The sequence below is a fragment of the Crotalus tigris genome, unplaced genomic scaffold (assembly GCF_016545835.1).
Source record: "Crotalus tigris isolate CLP2741 ecotype Arizona unplaced genomic scaffold, ASM1654583v1 scf7180000023579.1091882, whole genome shotgun sequence".
NCBI classification, from domain to species: Eukaryota; Metazoa; Chordata; class Lepidosauria; order Squamata; family Viperidae; genus Crotalus; species Crotalus tigris.
Genome location: NW_024100054.1, coordinates 221,911 through 243,669, shown reverse-complemented (window position 1 = coordinate 243,669; position 21,759 = coordinate 221,911). Strand labels below are relative to the sequence as shown.

General features: G+C 36.4%; 1 protein-coding gene across 3 annotated transcripts in view; it reads left to right on the top strand.

Annotated features, from left to right (window-relative positions):
* GLI2 (GLI family zinc finger 2) overlaps positions 1-21,759 on the top strand; it is a 250,144-nt gene that overhangs the window by 45,027 nt on the left and 183,358 nt on the right. For all 3 annotated transcript variants that reach the window (XM_039319357.1, XM_039319356.1, XM_039319358.1), the window contains exon 2: positions 6,538-6,706. In XM_039319357.1, coding sequence (XP_039175291.1) covers positions 6,538-6,706 — 169 coding nt within the window. The remainder of the gene's footprint in view (positions 1-6,537; positions 6,707-21,759) is intronic.

The following is a 21,759-nucleotide window of genomic DNA, read 5'->3' as shown; positions in this document are numbered from 1 at the left end:
TTTTGTGTAACAATTGTGTTAAGTGGTGTTGATGTCACCCAGCTATCAAGATGCATTTAACCCACTGGAATCTGCAGGATGTGTTATTGTGAATTGGTTTCTGATGTTTCATATGTGCAGTTATATGTATGGGTGGAAAATGGCATAGGGCTCCACAGAGTCTTTTTTTTTCTCTCCCTTTCTTCCTTCTGTAAATGTAATTATATAGGTTGGATCAAATAAATTATATTGCACGTTTTTAGTTTCATGAAACAACTGGTTAAGGGGAAAAAAAGGAAATTTCAGGTTTGTTACTGGTAAAACTGTCACTATAACATTGTCCAAATATACCTAGATTGAGTATGTCTCATGTATGTTGAGTGTGTTAGACCAGAGCACATTCCAGTAACAGATTTTTTTTCAGACAAATGCATATACTGCTTACCTTTTAAAATAGTTTTGCCTCCTGAAATAGTCAATATGCTTCAGTCCTCAGACAGCCAATTTGACCATTATAGGCATACCAAGATTACTACACTTAAAAAAGTGCTTTTCCACAGTTTGTTGGTTTATTTAGGTCTCATTGGGGTAGATTTCTTTCAGTATATGTAATGCAGCTGTTAAAATACCAGAGTCATCCAGGGCAAAATCATATAGCAGTTTCCTTACTGAGATCCTGGGCATTTCTGAACATGTTAACATCACTGTGGAATATTTCAGTTCCAAAACACACTATTCACACTTTCTGCCTGCAGAAAAAGTCACACAGATGAACAGGCTTGGTAATGGAACCAAGATTTCTTATTTTGAGTTATGACCGGAGGGAAAGTTCAGATGTTCATTTATTATATAATTACTGAATAGGTAAGATTTCCATTTGGATTTTTCAGTGCCAAATATTTTTCTCCTACAATCAATCTGTTGCTGAGCTTATAAATTGCATTTGGCACAAGACCATGGAAAAACTGTGCACATAAAAATCAGTGGACAGACATGTATGTTAAAGAGATACTGTTATTCATATGACAAAAAGTAGCTACTTAATAAAAAGGCATTACAAACTTAAAGTTAGGATGTTAGACAAAGATGAATACCCTATTATGAAAAGTGAGAACTAAAAACTTCTTGACAAGTGTACCTTATGTTTACAAGCATGAGGCAAGCAAGACAGACATCTATCACAGATTTTTATTTGCCAGCAGGGGGAGGAGAAGGGGATATTCTCATGGTTACTGTAGGGGGAAAACCTGGCCAGTCTTGACTGATCTTGAGAAAAGCTAACCGTGGTAATTTCTTAGAAGGGAGATCTTCAGGAATACCATGTTTTTAGACTCGATTGGAACATAGTTTCACATTCCATGACATTAGAAAAAAGTCATGGCAAGTCCACTTCTACATTGTTTGCCAGGAGAATTACATATCCACGTCCACCATGTTGTCATTGGAAGTTAAGCTTGACTCAGTGGAGGCCGGCTTCATATAAGCATGTGAAAAATGTCATTTTCTTCTCTTTTTTTAAAAGTAAAGTAACAATTCAGTGTCCAGTTTTATAAGAATAAACCAAGTTTGTCAACCAGGCTGGCAAGTTGACTTTGCTATAGGTGTCTTATCTGTAGCATCAGGAAAGCCTCAAGCATGCAGTAAAGCTAGTATCATTCCTTCAGATGCCTGAAGGTCCTGGCAAGAATTGATTAAATTGGCTTAACTATCAGAGAGTTGTTTTTTTCCTGGTAGACATTTAGATTATGATAACTTCTTTGCTTAAGTTTATATGCTGTTTTTTTCCATCTGTTGAAGAAGAGAGCAGAGAGGCTTTGGACTATAGTGGCTATCATTCATAGCAGTAAAGCACATGCATTGCTTACCAGCAGTTCTAATTTTTGTCCCCAGTAAGACTGGAGAATTGAAACCCCAATCACAGAGATATATTAATCAGTGGGGCTAGATGGAGGGATAGTTTAGTTCAGTTTAAGGCTGTTTCATACATTGAAAGAGTCTCCCCAATCAACAAGAGCAACAAAAAATGCTTGATGCCAAAATGACACCCACATCAAGCAAATGGCACCTTTATATACTTGACACTGGTGAGTGTTTTAGCTCAGGGTTCAACTGTGGAGCTCTTGATATTCTCTGACTTTGCTTGCAGATGTTTCATTACCCAAGCAAGTAACTTCATCAGTGCCATAAAACCGAATTCATAGGCTGTATCCAGTCCTATGGCTTAGACTGCTACCCTAATGTATGGGAAGAATCCGTTCAAATTCTTGACACTTCCCTGGATGCTGTTCTTATGTGCTGTTACTATGTTCCTGGTATCCCTAAGCTGGAAAGTGTATCATATAGCTATATCTGCACAATAATCAAGACCACTTCCTCTATATCTAACTGCAGTCCACATCAAGTTGATTTCTTGATTTTTGCTGCATTCTTTATAGTTGCTGTACTTAAGAGTAGTTGTAAGTGCTGGAGGCCAAGATGTTTCTTTTTCCTTAATAGGCCAACTCTTGATGAATCAGCTGGTACAGACTTTATGCTCCACATCCAGGGTCCACCTTCAGAACTTGGCAAGGTTACTGGGAAAAATAGTTACAAGGTCTTGCTAAACCAGTTCCTGTCTCATAGATGTGAAGACAGGCAAAAATGAAAAAAAAAGTTTCTAAGGCTATAGCTAAAGGTACACACACACAGTCCCACACACAAACACAAACACATATTTTGAGGTAGAAGAGTATTTCAAATCCAACCTGTAAATTAGTTGTTTTGGTATAATACTATATTTGAAGGGATTATGTCAAAACTATGGTTAAGAAGCCCCAACAGTCAAATCAAAGTTAATGTTTCTGAATGCAAGAAATGGCCATGTATGTTGTTTCTAGTGAGCTGCCTGCTGTCCATGTGCATCTTCTTTATGAATTTTCTCCTGGGCTCAGCTGGTACTTGTTAGCTTTCAGCTGGTGCTCATCTATTCTTGCCCAGGCTCAACACTCCTGCAATGCTTAGTAAACTGTGCCACCTTATGGTAGCACTGAGGCTACTTGGAAGTTAACCTGTTCAGGATCTGAAGAGTAAGAAGGGATGGGATCCAATTTCAGCTCCAGAGCAGATGCTGAGTCTGAGTCTCCAGGGGCCTTTGTGAGCTTTCAACCCCTCTTTAATAATAATAATAATAATAATAATAATAATAATAATAATAATAATAATAATAATATGGAAGGGACCTTGGAGGTCATCTAGTCCAACCCCCTGCTCAGACAGGAAACCCTGTACTATTTCAGACAAATGGCTGTCCAGTCTCTTCTTAAAAACTTACAGTGTTGGAGCGTTCACAGCTTCTGGAGGCAGGCACTGATTAATTGTTCTAACTGTCAGGAAATTTCTAGGTTGCTTCTCTCTTTGATTAGTTTCCATCCATTGCTTCTTGTCCTGCCTTCAGGTGCTTTGGAGAATAGCTTGACTCCCTCTTCTTTGTGGCAGCCCCTGAGATATTGGAACACTGCTATCATGTCCCCCCTCGTCCTTCTCTTCATTAAACTCCAGCACCAATTCCTCCAATTCCAGCACCCGTTCTCATATGTTTTAGCCTCCAGTCCCCTAATCATCTTTGTTGCTCTTCTCTGTACTCTTTCTAGAGTCTCAACATCTTTTTTACATCGTGGTGACCAAAACTGGATGCAGTATTCCAAGTGTGACCTTACCAAGGCATTGTAAAGTGATATAAATACTTCACATGATCTTGATTCTATCCCCCTGTTAATGCAGCCTAGCATTGTGTTGGCTTTTTTGGCAGCTGCAGCACACTGCTGGCTCATATTTAAGTGATTATCCACTAGGTCCCTCTCACAGTTGCTACTATTGAGCAAAGTACCACCTCTACTAATACTCTGTGTATTTGGTTTTCTTCTGATTGGCATTTGAGTTAGAGATAGCATCCCGTTTCTACTGAATCTTCTTTTGTATTAATTTTATTGAGGTGTTATTTTTGAAACACAGTAAAAAACTAATATAAACTAAACTAGTAGGAAAAATGGCAATAAAAGAAAAGTTCAGAATTTGCAGAAAAAAGAAAAATAGTGAAGAAAAAAGAAACAAAGACAGTAATAAAGAAATGGCTTCCAATTTTCATCACACTGAGCATAAGCTAATGTAGTAACTTTTCACCCTCTTTTAAAATTGCAGTATAAACAAAATCTCCTCTTCTTCCCATATTTGTTGTTGTATTTAAACGATCAGTCGTGTCTTTCCTTCTGAGTAACATTCAAAGTCAGTCCCATGTAAAGGGTGTTGTAGTGATCCAGCGCAGTGATAAGAGTATGAGCCACTTTGGGCTTTGTGGTCTTGGTAAGGCCATAGGCGGTACACTACCAAATTTGGGGAAAGTCTCCTCGGTCACAGCCTCAACTAGTTTTTCAAGCAGCTACCAGGAACCCAGCAGGTCCACCAGTTATAGATCAGCTCCTTCTGAGATGTATGAACCTCATTAAACACAGATACCACTGCCAATGTTTCTTCTTCTATTTGGACACTGGAGCCAGCAAGATACTTATCAAACGGAGAATGTACTATAATATTCCAAAGTGTGAGCAGTTGGTTTGTCCTAACTGCAAAACAGACTGTTGAAATGCTGCTTGGTACTGTGAAGACTACATTCAATATGTGGTTATGTGCATATGTGTGTTTCTTGCATGGGAAAAATGCATAGTCTATTTTAATAATAATAAAAAAAATAATGATTTTTTTTCCCCCAGTGTCTTTTGAAATAAGAGTGAACCATTTGGGAACTGTTTAGAAAATGAGGACGTGGAAACATATGGAATCCGATCAGTTTTGCAGGGATACAATTAAAATTTGGCAAGCATTTGGAATAGGATTACTTCATAAATTATGCTCACTCTCAATAATATGTAGCCCAATATATGCTACGCACAAACACATGATCATCATGGACGGATGCTTTTCCCCTTCAGACTCAAAAACACAGCAGGGATCAGCATCTTTGTCAGTTTAGAGTCCTGTTCTGTAGTCTTCTGAGCCAGGAGCAGGTAAGGCTCAGAGGCAAGAGTTACTGAAGCACAATGAAGTCTATAGCAATCAACAGCCAAGTGGTGGCTCAACAGAAGTTATGGTGCATGTTTTTTTTTTATTAGAACATTATTCCCTTTCACCTATATTAAAGCATCTTTTTTCCAAGGAGGACTGGAGTTGGGCCATAGCTCAGTGTTGAAGCCCATGCTTTGCAGGCAGCGCTGCGATAGAGGCCTATTCAAAGGTAGGGGAAAAATGTTCCAATTGCTGGATAAACAACACTGAGGTGTATGAAGCGTGGCAGAATCCTTGGGGTATATAGTCTGTTGCCTTGGTATCCGTGTTTCAGGGGGCATTGGACTGATTGCTTTCCCCCCTTTCCTTGGAAAGCATATAGAAGGGGGTTCCCTGATCTTGCTTCAGGAATACAGGTAGCCCTTGTCTTACGACCACAATTGAGCCCAAAATTTCTGCCGCAAAGTGAGACAATTGCTAAGTGAGTTTTGCCTCATTTTATGAACTGCAATGGCTGTTAAGTGAACCACTGCAGTTGTTAAATTAGTAACATGGTTGTTAAGTGAATCTGCCCTCTCCACTGACTTTGCTTGACACATGGTCACAAAAGGGGATCACATGATCCCAGGACACTGCAACCAGCATACATATGAGTCAGTTGCCAAGTTTCCCAATTTTGATCATGTGACCATAGGGATGCTGTGTTGGTCATAAGTGTGAGGAACGTTTATAAGTCACTTTTTTTCAGTGCCGTTGTAACTTCAGAGGGTCACTAAATTAACTGTTGTATGTCGAGGACCACCTGCAGCATTTAGATACTCAGAATAAAGGACTGATTTCTTAGGTTAAGAAAATACTTCAGAAGAGTAGTGAACAAGTCTCCTTTCTGTTTTCCAGTAAAAGGATACAAATATTCTTGAAGTTCCTATTTGTTCTACTTTTCAAATTGTAATCAGCAGTTCACTGTAAAGTTGTACCTTTGGGAAGAGTATGGAAGATATTCTAATAGAATGAAAAATGAATGACTAGATGCAGGGTGTATCCAAAGTCAGGCTCTGTAGACAGTTTATTATATAAATCACATTAAATGTTTAAATAGTTTGCCATTTTCTTCTAAACACTTCCTTGTTTGACATGTGACTTTCAAACATTCCTAAGTACAATAGCATTTTTTCTGGAAAAAAAGTGATAAAACTTCATGATTAGTCTACAGGTTCAATGTTTGGTACACCCTGCATGTGCGTATGTTTGTATGTTTGTGGGTATGTGTGTATGTGTGTGTATGTATATATCAATCTGAAGTCAACCATAGAAAAAAATGTGGCTTCAGATCCTTTCTGGATATAATTACCACAGCTTGACAAAAACTTGATGAGCAATTCAATCAATATTTATTGTTATTGTTTTTAATTATCTTTTGGAATAGGTTGAAAGAATTTCCATCAAAAGCAATTTTTGTGTCGTTAATGGAAAAAAGAAAAGAAAAGAAAGAAACACTGAACTTTTTGTATTGTTTTTAAGGACCGGGAAGCTGGAATATGCATGACTAAGATGGAAACATCCACATCAATGGCTTCTGCAAAAAAAGAAGAGAAAAGTGTCCTTCTGGAAGACGGGGGCTTTAATGAACCCACAAAGAAACCAGTTCCTTTAGCAGCCGCAGCACCAACAGCCGTGGTGACTCAAGGAGGTAATTTTGTAGTCCTTTCTCACATTTTGAAAGCAAGCCTGGGCTTCATTTTAAAGCCTTAAGATTTCCAATGTCAGAGGTATACAGGTACTCCTCGATTTATGACTGCAATAAAGCCCCAAATTTCTTGTTAGGTGAGTTTTGTCCCACTTTACAACCTTTCTCGCCTCAGTTGTTAAGTGAATCGTTGCAGTTAGTAACATGGTGGGTAAGTGAATCTGGCGTCCCCATTGACCTTGCATGTTGCAAAAGGTGGTTGCGTGACCCCGTCGTAGGTGTATGGCAACCATCATAAATACAATGCCAGTTGCCAAGCATCTGAATTTTGATTACGTGGCTCTGGGAATGCTGCAACAGTCCTAAGTAAGAAAAAGGGTCATAAATCTTCAGTGTTGTTGTAAGTTTGAATGGTCACTAAATGAATGGTTGGAAGTTGAGGACTACCTGTATAGCTTTGTGCTAAGATGCTGAGTTTATTGGCCTTAGCTTCAGGGAATGGAAAATTGAGTGTTTGCAGATCTCGGGTGTTCACAGAATGACACATTTGGCCAGACAACTGTGACTCAAAAGTGGACCTCAAATAAAGGCTACTTGAGCCTAACATGATTTCTGCATTCATTTCCTCCAGAGATAGAGCACTGATGATCAGTTGTTATTTACTGACTGCCAAAGTGAAGGGGAAAATTTTAGTCCCTCTTTGACAAAGAAACAAACACGCCTTTTTAAAATACTGTAATTGACAGGTTATGCTGTTTGTTTTGACTCCTGAATTTTGTTTTCAGAAGCAAACACTCTCTGAAAATAAGAGCAATATAAGACTTTGGGATAAAGATTGAAGCTGGATATCCAGTCTTGTGGCATATAGAGTGTCACCATTCTGGATATGTAAAAAGTTACTCATTTTGCATAATATGAATGTGTAACAGAAAAAAAAATAGGATGAATGCAGGATCATGAGGGCTACATAGTGAGTAATGTTAACCAGGAAATAACTTGCGGGGGGGGGGGGATTTGAAAAGACCAATGATGCTTCTTAAAACAAAACAGCTAATATTTCTTAAAAGAGGGCTTTGCAAGCCTAACTTTGTGCAAGGAAGTTAGAAAAGTTGTTGCTATTGGAAACCTATGCTGTAAAAGTCAGTTTGAATTTAGGCAGTAACCTGATGACATGTTTAGATTGCTTTCCTCTAGAGCTCCACACCAATGAGGAGCAAATGGTTAGGGCATTTATACAATTGATATCAGGATGGATGAAAATCCCATCAGATGTTTCATATGTATGAGAGCAATGGAGTTTCATTCTGTGTAGATTTTTCTCTACAGAGACCATGGTTGGTATTTCTTTATTTTCTTTCTTTATTTATCAAATTTTTAAAAATTGTCCATCTCCCTCACAGAGGGATCCTGAGGGGTAGACAGGTAAAATATTGCAAACATTATAAAAAAATCATAATTTTTTTAAAGAGGCAAGCTTAACAAAATATAATTTTAGTTATTTTCTTAGTAACCCCAATTAGCATCTAATGAAGATATAAAATGAGTACTGACATCAGCCTTCCTTGACTTGGCATCCACTGTTGAAGTGCTGCTCAGAATTTGAAGCCAACACTAACTGCTGTGATCTTTTGCAATTCTGTAAGTTACATTCTAACACAACTGAAGTTCACCAGTCTGGGGAAGGATGCTCTTCCTAAACTTTGCCTATTCATTTTAAATGTGCAGAGATGTGGCCCTTTGAACTTCACATCTATGGAAAGCTGACTGAGAAAGTGGTGGTATTTATTGTTTTTGGATGGAAACAACAAAAAATAATCATAGGATTTTTGCTTGTGTTGGTTCGATACCAACCCACTCCTTGTTTGTGTTATGTGGGATAAAATAACCTTTCGCAGCAGGAACTGAAGGAACACATTAGCTGGGACTTGATCAGTGGAATGTGACAAGTGGCATCTTCAGCTGTCTAAAGTTTTTTCAGCTGCTTTGTGGTCTGTCAAAAATATGTCTCATTGCTGGGCCAGTTCTGCTTTATTATACATACATTTCCTTATTTTTTTTCCTCACTTTATATTTACATCAAAACAAAACAATCTAGGAAAATAAATCATTCATCTTCATTTTGATAGATAACATTACTTTGGGGAGTGAGAAAGTTTCCCTACTATTTTTCCCTGCAGGGCTGGGTATACGTTCAAAATGTGTAACTTTAGCTGTCCCTTTTTCAAAGAACACTTACTCGTTTTTGCTCTACAATTCAGTTATTAAAAAAAATTGGAGGGAACAGGGAAGAAATAAAAATTATACTGCTCTGAGTTATGTCGTCTTGAATGGAAGAAAACTGTGGAATTTTGAAGGAAAATATTTCTTAAAAATATGGACTGTCGTGTTTGGATTCTAGGTGCAAAAAACATCCTTTTAAACATCTGGAAAATGTTAATTTGTATGGAAATTGGGGGAGGGGAAAAAGACATACATAGATGAGTTTTACAGTGTTTTTAAATAGTGTCTCAGGAGAGGAAAACATATTTGTTTGTTCAGACAGCTGAGAGCCCATCCCTGGGAGACAAGAGCTGAACTCTTAAGCCTGGTTTCCTTTTAACTTGTTTTTGAATTTGTTCATTAATCCGAGTCTTTCTTAAATTTCCTGCCAAGAAGGATTAAAAATTATGCAGTTATTTCATAACACATTCTTTATGCTTTTCAGGTTTTGTTTTGTTTTGTTTGCAGCCTCATTATACTGAGGATCTTAACTGTATACATTTCTGACCTTAGGCAGGTTTTCTCTGTGGGAGAAATTCGGTCATTCTTTGGCCATCCTTCTGCTCATTAGCCTATGAAGAAAGGCTAATGTAAACTAGGTTTCATGCCAGTAATAGATTACCTTTTTGTAATTGAAGACTGCATTTCTTGCCCCCCCTACATGCACTATGGTAAAACAACAATGTCTCTGAGGTGAAGGAGTCACAATTTTACATCTTTATCTACATAAATAAATAAATTGGATGATGCAGATATGCTAGATTTCAGAGCAATGTTGGAAATTTTTGGGAGCTGCAGTGATATATTCCATGGCCTTTGGTTGCAGCCCTTGCCATACATAGTTGAAGGAAGCTGTGACTTTACTAATGAATCAGAATCAGAACAGAGCTAGATATAAAGCTTTACTAAAGCTTTATAAAGCAGTACTAATACTTCACATGATTTTGATTCTATGCCTCTGTTTATACAACCAAGGACTGTATTAGTTTTTTTGGTTGCTGCCTCACACTGCTGGCTCATATTTAAGTGATCATCCACTAGGACTCCAAGGTCCCTCTCACAGTTACTGTTTATGAGCCAGGTTTCACCTAATCTGTTCTGTTTTCTCTTTGCTGCCTGCTATTTCTTTGTCATCTTCTCTCTTAAGTGGACCTACTGTTTCTTACTGTGGAAATAAACTTTTTTTTATTATCTTTGACTTTTGTTAAAAGTCTTTGTTCATTCTGAGCCTTTCTTTCCTGACTTCATATTTGCAGATTCGGGCTATCTGCTGATACTTTGCCTTAGTTATGTGTCCCTCTTTCCATTTTTTGTACTCGTCCTTTTTGTCTTTCAGTTTATCAAAGAGATCTTTGTGCAGCCATGCTGGTTTCCTTTTGGATTTCTTGTTTTTCTTTTTCAATGGTATTGTGCTGGAGTGGGCTTTTATGATCACATTTTTCAAAGTTTCCCATGCTTCTTGAGTTGTTTTCCCCTTTAGGATTTTCATCATGGAATTTTTCTTACACTCTCTCTTCATTAAAAATCAGCTCTTGAAGTTTAAAACACTGGCTGGATTATGTTCTATTGCTTATGTTTGCATTATATTGAATTCCAATATGACATGGTCACTCTCATCCAAAGTTCCAGCAACTACAACTCCCTCTATCACCTCTTCTTTATTAGTAAGAATTAGGTCCAGTATATCTTTTCCTCTAGTTTCCCCCTCTACCTTTTGGATGACAAAGTTGTCAGCTAGGTTGGTTGGGAATCTGTTTGATCTTCCACTAGCTGCAGAGTTTGTCTCCCAGTTATCAGGGTAGTTAAAGTCTCCCATTACTATTGTGGTATATTTCCTAAATACATTTGTTAATTGTTTAGCAAAAAGTTCATCTATTTCTTCTGCTTTTTTGGGTGGGCTGTAATATATGCCTGTAGCAATGTCATTCTTTTTTTCTTTTATATTGACCTATAAGGATTCTAGAAGGTTTTCATCCTTAATTTTGTGGATTTCTGTAGAGAGGTAGTGATTTTTTATATATAATGCAACTCTACCTCCTCTTTCGTTAGGTCTGTTTCTTTTGAATAGTTAGTATCCTTCCATCAGTATATTCCCATTATGATTCATATCTTGGGCTGCACTGATTCTAGGATTTCATGGAAACACAAGCTCTCACATGTGGTTAAACTGAAGCCATAAATCTACCTGCACCGAAGCAGACCAATTACAAATAAGACATTCCTCAATATAGTATTGCATTCAGTATTCACCATTCTGAAGGATAAGCAGCGGTCCCCTACTTTTCCTGCTCCCCAGTCTTGCAGCGACGGCAGTGGTGACTGGCAGCACTGGTGGGGAAGAGGGGATGGTTTCGCACACACACAGTCTAATCCTGGCATGCACAAATGAAGCTTGGCACAATTGCTCACTGCTTGCACTACCTGGTTCCCAATGGGCCCGGTCCAGTAGTGGGCCACAGACTGGGGGTTGGGGGGGGGATCCCTGAGGTACAGCCCATAATAGGTTTTTCTAAATATATAGTTTTATTTTATTTATCAAATCTGTAATGTCCCCCATTTTGCCAAAAGTGACTCTGTATGGTACACAACAATCAGATAAAATAACAAATGCAAAAACAAGAGGTATAAAATATAAAAATCCATATGGTATTAATATTATGAAAACTAAAATATAGAATATCTTATTATTTCATTAGTAATTATTATTGTTTATTAAAATATCTTTCTTTATCTGGATCACTGAACATGCAGCTAAATTTTGAAAATGTCAAATTACTTAGAATTTAGAACCTGTGGCCTCCCTTTTAAACTACCAGACTTTCAGATTATGTTTAGAAATCTAGCAGCAATTAGGAAATCTTGTTTGTAAGATTCCCACCCAAACAACTACAAATATTTGGTATTGTAGCTGGCTATTCTGCAGAATTTTTCAAGTTCAAGAATGTTACAAAAGACGGTTGTAAACTTTGGTACTGTATCAGCCTGGGAGATTAAATAATCCCCGAAGCAGGAGTTTTTGAAATGGAGAATCAAAATCTGCAAAATGATTGAAGCCCCCTTTTACATGGATGTTGGACACAGTGATTACAACACTACACCACCCATTTTACAGATATTGATCTCTTCTCCGAAAAAGGGCAATATTAAACAACCTGGCTACTACCATCTAGAAAATCACATAGATATGTCCAGAAGTCATGTTTGGCATGAAGATAGCTTGACCTTTGTATTATATCAATCATGCTCAGCTAATTATGTCAGGCACACTCAGGCAGATATTATGTTATTGGTGCTGCTGTTTTGATTCCAGGTTTGAATATATCGTGATAAGACCCCAAGTGTTTTATTCCTATTTTCTTACAAATCTATTAAATATTCCTATTATCTTATTCCTTGGAAAATGGTTGAAAAAAAACCTAAAATTTCATAGTTGTTACTATCTAAAAGTTAGGATATTATATTTAGTATATGATAGAGCCCGGTAGTGGTTATGTAATATTTGGATACCCTTAAGCTGTGCTGTTGCCTTATGGAGGCAGAAGGAATGCTGCTCCTGAGAGTGAAAGGATGCCATGAGCATATGCTAAGAGTATATACTCCCAGCTGGGTCATCCAAGATGCCCACCAAAAGCAAGTAGGCATCTATATTACTGGCAGTGACCCAGAAAGATGTTGGAGACAGACAAGCACTTCAGTGTCAACTACAAAGGAATTAGTTCATTCTACAGTATATAGAAGAAAGCAATGGCAAACCACTCATATATTTTACCAAGAAACCCACATGAACAGTTAAGATAAAGTGATTGATGATATAGAAGTTGATTTCTTCAGGGCGGAGGGCACTCAATTGGCTACTGAGCTTGGGATTTGTTGGAGTACTAATAGTGTTTATGCCATCATTAGATTAAAGCCTTTGTAATGTGTCATTGCCATTCAGGAAAAGAAAAATTTTAAGATGGAATTAACAATGGAAACATGAAACCTAGAAGAAATGGGCTCAGCTCAGTGAAAGAGGAAATAAATCAATTAAACATTGACATCTTAGGCATCAGAATTGAAATGAACTGGAATTGGACCCTTTCAGCCATATCATGCTCTTTACTACTTGGGACATGAAAACAAGATGGAATGGTGTTGCTTTCACATTGGAAAGGATGTAGTAAGGACAATACCTGGGTTCAACGCAATCAAAGTTTGAATAATGTTATATAATTAGACCTTGCAGACAATCTTTTAATATGACTTTTTATGTCTATGTTCCAACTACTGATGCAGAAGTTGATAAAGTTGATTTTATAATCAAGTTCAATTTGAAATCAACAGATCATTTAAGCAAGAGGTGCTTCTTGCAGTTAGAGAATGGAATGTCAAAGTTGACAATAGTAAGAAGGACTGTATGACCCAGGCAACAAATGAGGCATGACAGCAACTTAAAAGGGTGTGCTGATCTAGTGATCTCTTCAATGTTAACCCAGTCTTTAAACAACTGAACAATACATGGACGGTAGCAGATGGAATACACAACTATCACACTGACTATATAATTGATACAAGGAGTTGAAAGACCTTAAGATGAAAGACAAAAGATGTGTGGAAGGGGAACCTTTGGACTTTGAAGAACCAGAATAGAAAGAATATTGATGCTTTTGAATTCGGGTGTTAGAGAAGATTTCTGAGAATACCATGGATAGCCAAAAAAACCCCAACAGGTTTTATGAAATAAGTCAACCCAGCATTTTCATTGAAGGTACAAATGACCAGATTTAAATTATCATATTTTATACACATTGGCAAAGACCTAGCTCTTTCGAGTTATCTACAATGGTGGGAAAGGTGGAAGGAAAGAGAAGAAGAGATGGATCAGCAACAGATAGATGGGCTCAATTACAGCAGCAATGGGTACACCATTGGAAGGTCTAAAGGGCCTGATTAGGAACAGATCATCCATGAGAAGATGTATATATGTGGTTGCTAAAAGCTGACAGTATCTTGATGGCACATAATATTTAGGTAGGATTTCTTAATCTCATAGCATTTGATGGCTTCTATGCAATTATGTTTTATGAGATGTCTTATCTGAAGCTTGCCAAGATTAATGCCAGCAAGAGATGCCACTGCTGAACTGCTCACATTTAAAAGAACAACTTCATATTCAAGATAGAATCTGAATTTGAAATCTCTTTAAATATTCTGGCTGGTGGAACTGGAAATTATCATGAATTTATACATATTTGTACAATTTTTCAGCACACACTTGTTTCAGAGTGTCAAGTGCCTTGTTATCAAATCCAAAAAAATACCATCTTGCACCCCATAATGCTATGCACCCCGCATGACACAAATACCAAGTTGGTAAATTGATGGTGTTTATGTTGGCAGCACTTTTTTCCTGATGTCTGGCTCTGTCAAGACTAATTTTAGCATTTCTAAAGCTAGGTTAAAATATGGCCTCATTACTTTGATGTCAGAGCATGGTTTACTATTAGTATATTCTGGGGTTTATCATTTTAGTCATGTTTAACACGGCAACGGGAGGCATGCACTATTAAATCTGGCTTATTTTACATTCCTGTCCTGGATTATTTATTTGGAACAATTTCCTCTCTATCAAAAGCCACAGCTAATGCTGAGTTTTAATGTGTTATTTACACACAAAATAACCTATTTACAACTTGGTATCTGCCGGAGGGAGAATGAATGGGCTGGTGCTCCCTCTATTCTGTTCTATCGGAGTTTAACAATCTGGATTGCTAATAGAACCATTTATCAAAGGGAGGTAATTTATTTTATGTTGGTTACATAGGTCTCACTGCCTCTGATCTATGGAAATACTTGGCGTATAATGAAGTCCAACCAGTCACTTGGTGTAAACATAGGAAAACCAAGCTTGGAGCCAGTGAAAAGTCAGCATGCAGTTTTTCCACGGAGTAGTATTTCTCGAAAATTAATGCCTTGTGTGAAGAAATAAAACCCATCACCTTCCACATGTGCTTTAACTGCGGAATGGGTGAAATGGCATATTGTATAGCCTTTTATATGTGTGCTGTAAAATTGATTTTTTTTTCAGTGTGCTAAAATAGGGAGATCACTTTTCCATACCATGTTGTCATAGATAGGTAAGACAAAGACTATCTACTGTTAGATCAATGAATAATTGTTACCATCATCATTGTCATAATTTAAACTTGGCAAGCTGCCTGACTCTCAGTGATTCTGAATGGCTTGCAGTAGTCAAACAAAGAAATTGCACTAAAATCAATAAAAGGTAACAATAAAAGATTGCAAGTATCAGGAAGGCAGGGATCTCTCTCTCTCTCTCTCCCTTATCAACCAAACGTGATCCTAGCTTTGCAGTTCAACTGCAAATTCTCTGCAGAGGAATAGATGTGGATTGGATTTACTCTTGGGTGCATTTCGATGTAATGTCTCTTGCCATCAGGACCATCTGAGCTTATTATGCTGCCCAAGTTTTCCCCTCATTGTAACCCTTTACTATAGAACTGAAGAAGCTTCTTGGATGAGAAGTGAAACATCTTCAAGAAAAAACAAAGAAAGTCCAGTTGTCTCTTGAAAAAGCACCTTTGGGGCTTTTATTACATTCTCCTCTCCATTTTCTCACCGAGCTCTTCCTTTTGTGCAAGTTACATGAGTGATGAATCTGTACCACTGATACAGCTGTGGCTTTTCTCACTGGGGTGAAATGAGAAAAGATCCTAGACCTGGTTAATAAAGTTCATTGGCTTTGCTTAATGACAAGAATGATGTTTTTGAAGCAGTTTTTCCAGCACAATAGTAACTATAATACCTACCGAGGGTGAAATTATGCAAAGATCCAAGAAGGCACCAAAGCATTGTTCCTTTGCTATAGGATGGAAAAACTATGGAAGCATTGCTCTAAAATACAACTAGTCCTCGACTTACAACAATTCATTTAGCAACCATTCAAAATCAAATGAAAAAAATGTTACTTATTACTACCATGTTTTCCCGAAAATATGACCGGGTCTTATATTATTTTTTGCTCCAAAAGATGCATTAGGGCTTATTTTCCAGTTAGGGCTTATATTTGGGGAAATACGGTACTAAATGCATCCGTCTGGCTGACGAACTTAACTGGGGCTTATTTTGGGGGTGGGGCTTATATTATGGGCATCCTGAAAAATCATGCTCGGGCTTATTTTCCGGTTGTGTCTTATTTGGGGGGAAACAGGGTAGTTGTTGCACTTACAACCATGTCAGCATCCACATGGTCATGCAATCAAAATTTGGATATTTGGCAACCAGCATATATTTATGGCAGTTGCAGCATTTGGGGGTCATGGTATCATCATTTGCAACCTTCTCACTTGGCTTCCAACAAGTAGGGTCAGTAGGGGAAACCAGATTCACTTAACAACTACATAATTCACTTAACAACAACAAGTGATTCTCTTAACCAAAAAAGGTTATGAAATCAAGCGTGACTCACTCAAAAACTGCCTTGCTTAGCAATTCTGATTCCAGCTATGGTGGTATGTGTGGGGCTAAGATTAGAGACAAGTGGCGAAGAAAGATTACAGTGTTGACAACACTAGTATAGTTAGTTACACTAGGATAGTTAATTACAGAAAAACTGTAATTAATTTATGATAAAGCCACTCTTGTTTACACCTCTATGGTGTTGTATTTGCTGGTCTTGCTGATCCCCCAAAAATCTGTTAAATTACACCCAATATAAATATAAGGAATAAATAAAATTACATGAATGAGTGGGTAAATACTGAAAGGTCTTAGAAATAGTCAACCAATTTCAACAGTAAGACACAAGGAACTATAAAGAAGTGTCAATTAATACTCCAGGCATCTTTCCATGCTACTAATGGGATCATCCCCCCAAAAGTAGCAAGGAAAGACAGGAAGGTCAGCTTGTGTGCATGGAAAAGAAAAAGTGGAAGGAAAGCAGAATCCTAGTAGGCCTCATATAAACAAGCCAATAAAAATGTCGACTCTGTGTGTTCCATAGAATTAAAGGAATAAGAAAATAGAAAGTGCCACTTAAATAACCTAACCTACTCTCTTTGGCAGGCCAGTGACTCCTCCAGAGAAATATTTTCCTAGTTTTGCTAGAAAAGGGAAAGATAGGAGATAGTTATACTATATTCTAGAATAAGTGGAGGAAATCTTTTAAGCTCAGCCACTGAGTTGGAAGCCAGAGAAAACTATGCAAAAGAAATGGAATCTGGTCACGGTGTTCTTTATTCTGATTTCCCGACCAGTTTCTCTTTCATTTTGATATTCACTACAAACAAAGGTTTCATATAACTTGATTTCCATTGCATTCTGATTAGTCTTGTACGTAGTCCATACCCTTAAAGCCAGGCTTCTAGTGTCAGAAGAAGACGAGCCATGCAAGAATGGCTAATAAATAGAGGAAATTTGGACTTTGGAATACGTTTCCATAGTGCAGGTAGGTCTTCACCAGTGTGGTTAATGGATCCCACAAAACGGTCTCATTATTCAAATTGGTACTATTCAAAGTAACATTTCCGTGGGAAATAAAGTAGTTGGTTCCAGCTGGATATAAATAGGCAATTAAAATATTTAACCATAAATTTGTATATGTTTATTAATGAAAATTCTATTACAACAATAAAATAGAATAAACTTGTATCAAGCACACCTGCTATTTGCCATATGCTGTTGTAGTTCTTCAAAATGTGACTCCTCTTTTATGAGCTTTCCTCAAACATGGGACCTTCCTTTTCTCCTTTTTGCATAAACAACGATCAGCATTTTTTAGACCTCACACATAACTACACATGTGCTAACCTCCACTGTGTGCACACTAGCCTTGAATTTTGGCTTGCATTAAATACGACCTGTTATCAGTTTATAAATTGCACTGTTGAATTTTGCATTATTTGAATTGACACTAATCATGACCTAACTATAAGCCGGACTTTATTGCTGAACTTTTGTTCTTTTTCTTTCTTTAAAAAAATATTGTTTTATCATAGAAAATAAAATGCAAAACAGTAAATCAAACAAACAAAATGAAACAAAACAAAAGCATACATTCAACCCTAACAACATCAAAAAAGAAAAAATAGTGTACAAAGAAAGAGGAAAAAGTGGTCAATTAAATTTAACATTTAACATGTAGGATCCACCCTGGCTGGGTGCTGAAAGAAAAGAAAAAGCAATAAATTCTCCTTCATATGTAGACATTATTACATTATATATATATACATATCCATTCTTCAACAGTTGGCATCTCTTTTTCTTTCCAGCATTTGACAAATACAATCCTCACAGCCATCACAATGTGAAGAAATAGCATCCCAAATTGTTTTTCAAATTGACTTCTCCATCATACCTAAAAGAAAAGCTGCAGTTTCATTAATATTTGTATCTTATTTTTTGCATTGTCATTATTATGTTTCTCCAGTACGTTTTCACATATTTGCAAGACCACCTCATATGATAAAATGAACCTGGATTTTGACTACATTTCCAGCACTTATTAGAAATCCCTTTATATATTTTCGCTAGTATATCTGGGGTCAAGTACCAAAGATACACCATTTTATAAAAGTTTTCTTTCAAACTATAATTTAATGTAAATTTTAATCCCTTCATCCATACATTCTCCTATTTATCTAATGTTACATTATACCATTTTTTTTGTCCATTTTACACTCTTTAACATAGTCATCTTCTAGATTCATCTTGAGTAACATTTTATGTTACTTATGTAACACTTTAGAACTCAAGTGGTCATCTCCAGAACATAAATTAATGTCCAACTCAGATTTAGTTCCTGTGAAAATTTTTTTAATCAAGTTTAAATCTTTCAAAAAATTTATAATAATTAAACCAATCACAAGCAAATCCTTCATTTACTAGTTATTCTCTTGTTTTTATCTTGAATCCCTCTTTTTCAAATATCAATAAGTCTTGACATGTCATCTCTGTTCTATTTAGTGCTTCATGAGGTGATAGCCAAAGTGGCACTTTATCAAGTTAATCTTGTTTTATACTTCCACCATACACATGCAATTGATTGCCTAATAGCATGAAGCTTAAAACCAGGGTTAACTTTTACTTTGTCATACCACAGATAGACATGCCACCCAAATCTCAAATGAAAATTTTTGAGGTCTAACAGCCTTGAATTTTTTAAAGTTATCCAATCTTTTAACCATACCAGACAACAAGCATCATAATATAATCTAAGATCCGACAGACCCAGACCTCTATCTTTAGAATCTTGTAGCAACTTATATTTAATTCTTGTTTTTTTGTTTTGCCAAATAAATTTAGATATATCCTGAAAGTGGAATCTCTAATCCATATTACTATAGTCTGAAATAAAAATAACATTCTAGGTTGTACATTCATTTTAATTACTGAAAATGGTCCCATTAATGACAAATCTAATTCTTGCCATCTGTTTAAATCTGATTTATCTCCTTCCATATTTTATCTTAATTATTTTTATAAAGCTTAGAATTTTCCTCAGTAAGAATCACCCCCAAGTACTGTACCTTTTTCATAATTTTAAAACCAGTTTTAAATTCCAATTTCTTTTGATCTTCCATCTTTGTGTTCTTAGTCGTCTTTGATTTATTTATTCTTAAACCCACAATTTCTCCAAACATTTTGATATTTCTCATAACATGTTCAATATTCTCTAGCAGGTCTTGCACAATCAATATGAAATCGTCGGCAAATGCACATAAGTTTGTAATTATAAGCTTTAATTTGCAGTCTTTTTGCTCCATCCAGTACTGTGCTCTGAACTTTGTTCTGTAAGACAATGTCTGGTTTGATAGCTACATAGCAGTTCTTTGTAGCTACTTCACTCCTGGATTAGAAAAGGAATGGCAAGGAATTGTATGGCATTCTGTGTGTGTGTGTGTATGTGTGTGTGTATTCAGCAAATTGTTTCTCCCTGGTAAGTTTGCCAAAGAAGAGGAGTGACATCATGTTCGCCCGGTCATTGTCTTCAAAGACACGTGTTTTAACTTCACACTTTTGCAATTTTTTTTTTACTTTTTGCATGTTAATTGCTGGCTGTGTGCTGGAATTCAGATACCTTCCCTCCTCATGGACTCTAATTGATTTTATAACATCAGAGGAGTGTCTTGAAGTAATTAATCATTCATATGGAAAAGACAAATGACAACAAGGTTTTTTTTAGATTACTGAGAAAATGAGTTACTGATTTAATTATATTGAACTTCTATCAAAAAGACTATATATATTTTCAACTTGAAAAGACTTGATATATCTTTATTCTATTTCTTCTTCACCCTGCAGACAATTCTTGTATTTCTACATTAAAAGCTCTTTTTTTTCTCTACTCTTGTGAATGTGTATATCAACAATATTTCTCTTGCCAGCTGCTTAGTTTTGCTTTTGGAACTCCTTATCTGACCTTGAAAAGAGAACAGTATACTTTTACCTGGTTTTCTGCTACCAGCAACTCATTGTATGAGAGGATATTTGATGAAATGCCTCCTAAGAAGGAATTGGAGGGGTTAAAATGTGATATAGATGAATCCAGCATCAAACTTCTTATGGAAGTATTTAAGAAAATATTTTCTTTGCTACACGTCACAATAAAAGAGATGAATGAAAAATCTGATAAAAAATTTGAATTAGTAGTATCAGAGTTAAAACAAACTAAAGAAGGTGTTAAAAATATAAAGATTAGACACAAGATTAGATCTTCTTAACCAACATTTACTGTTATTGAATATGAAACAAAAGGAAGTTTTTCTGCGCCTCAGAGGAATTCCTGAACAAATTCACAACTTAAGTGATGTAATTGCAACAGAAATGGCTAAATGAAAAAGTAGACTTCTCTAAAGAAATAGACGAGATTTACAAAATAAAGTCAGCATATGCGGTCAGAAGACAATTGCCAAGAGATGTTATAATCCAATTTATAAAAAAATCTATTAAAGAGCAAGTAATTCAGAAGTTTTACCATCAGAGATTTAACATTTCTGGAAAAGAGGTGCAAATATTCAGAGAAATTCCAATTACAATATTAAGGAAAAGCAAAGAATATTTTCCCTCCTGAAACAAAAGAATATTCCCTTTCAATGGGATAGGCTGGAAGCTGTTATCTTTATCTTTAGAAATCAATGACAAACTAAATTTAGTCCTTAAAGCACAAGTCTTTTTGGAAAAACATGGATCGGGATAGGCTGGAAGGTGTTATCTTTACCTTTAGAAATCATTGACATAAACTAAATTTAATCCTTAAAGCACAGGTCTTTTTGGAAAAACATAGATTGGAACTATACTATTTTTCAAAAGATAAAGAGCAGAAGAAAAATATAAAAAGAGATCTAACGCTTATGAAGGACAGGCTGTGGAGATGGGAGCGTCAGCTAGAATCCCTGGAACTTCCTCTTCACAACAGATGGATTGCAAGATTTTAACATAGAATGTCAATGGGGCAATTCCCCACAAAAGAGAAAAAAAATTCATTATTTGAAAAAAGTGAACCACAATATAGTATGTTTGCAGGAAACTCATATTAAAGAGACTGACAAAAAGTATTTAACAAATAAGATCTTGGAATTTATTTCTGTTAATTCAAAGAAAAAAATTAATGGGGTGGTTTTGTATATAAACCCCAACTACATCCACATTTATTGTTTGCTGATGATCAAGGCAGGTGTGTAATTGTGCAAATTGAATTGCAGGGCATAGAATATTTTGCGGTGGGATTATATGCACCCCATACCAAGAAAAAATCTCTGTCTGAACACTTACTCTCTTATTTTTTTCAGTAATGGTAT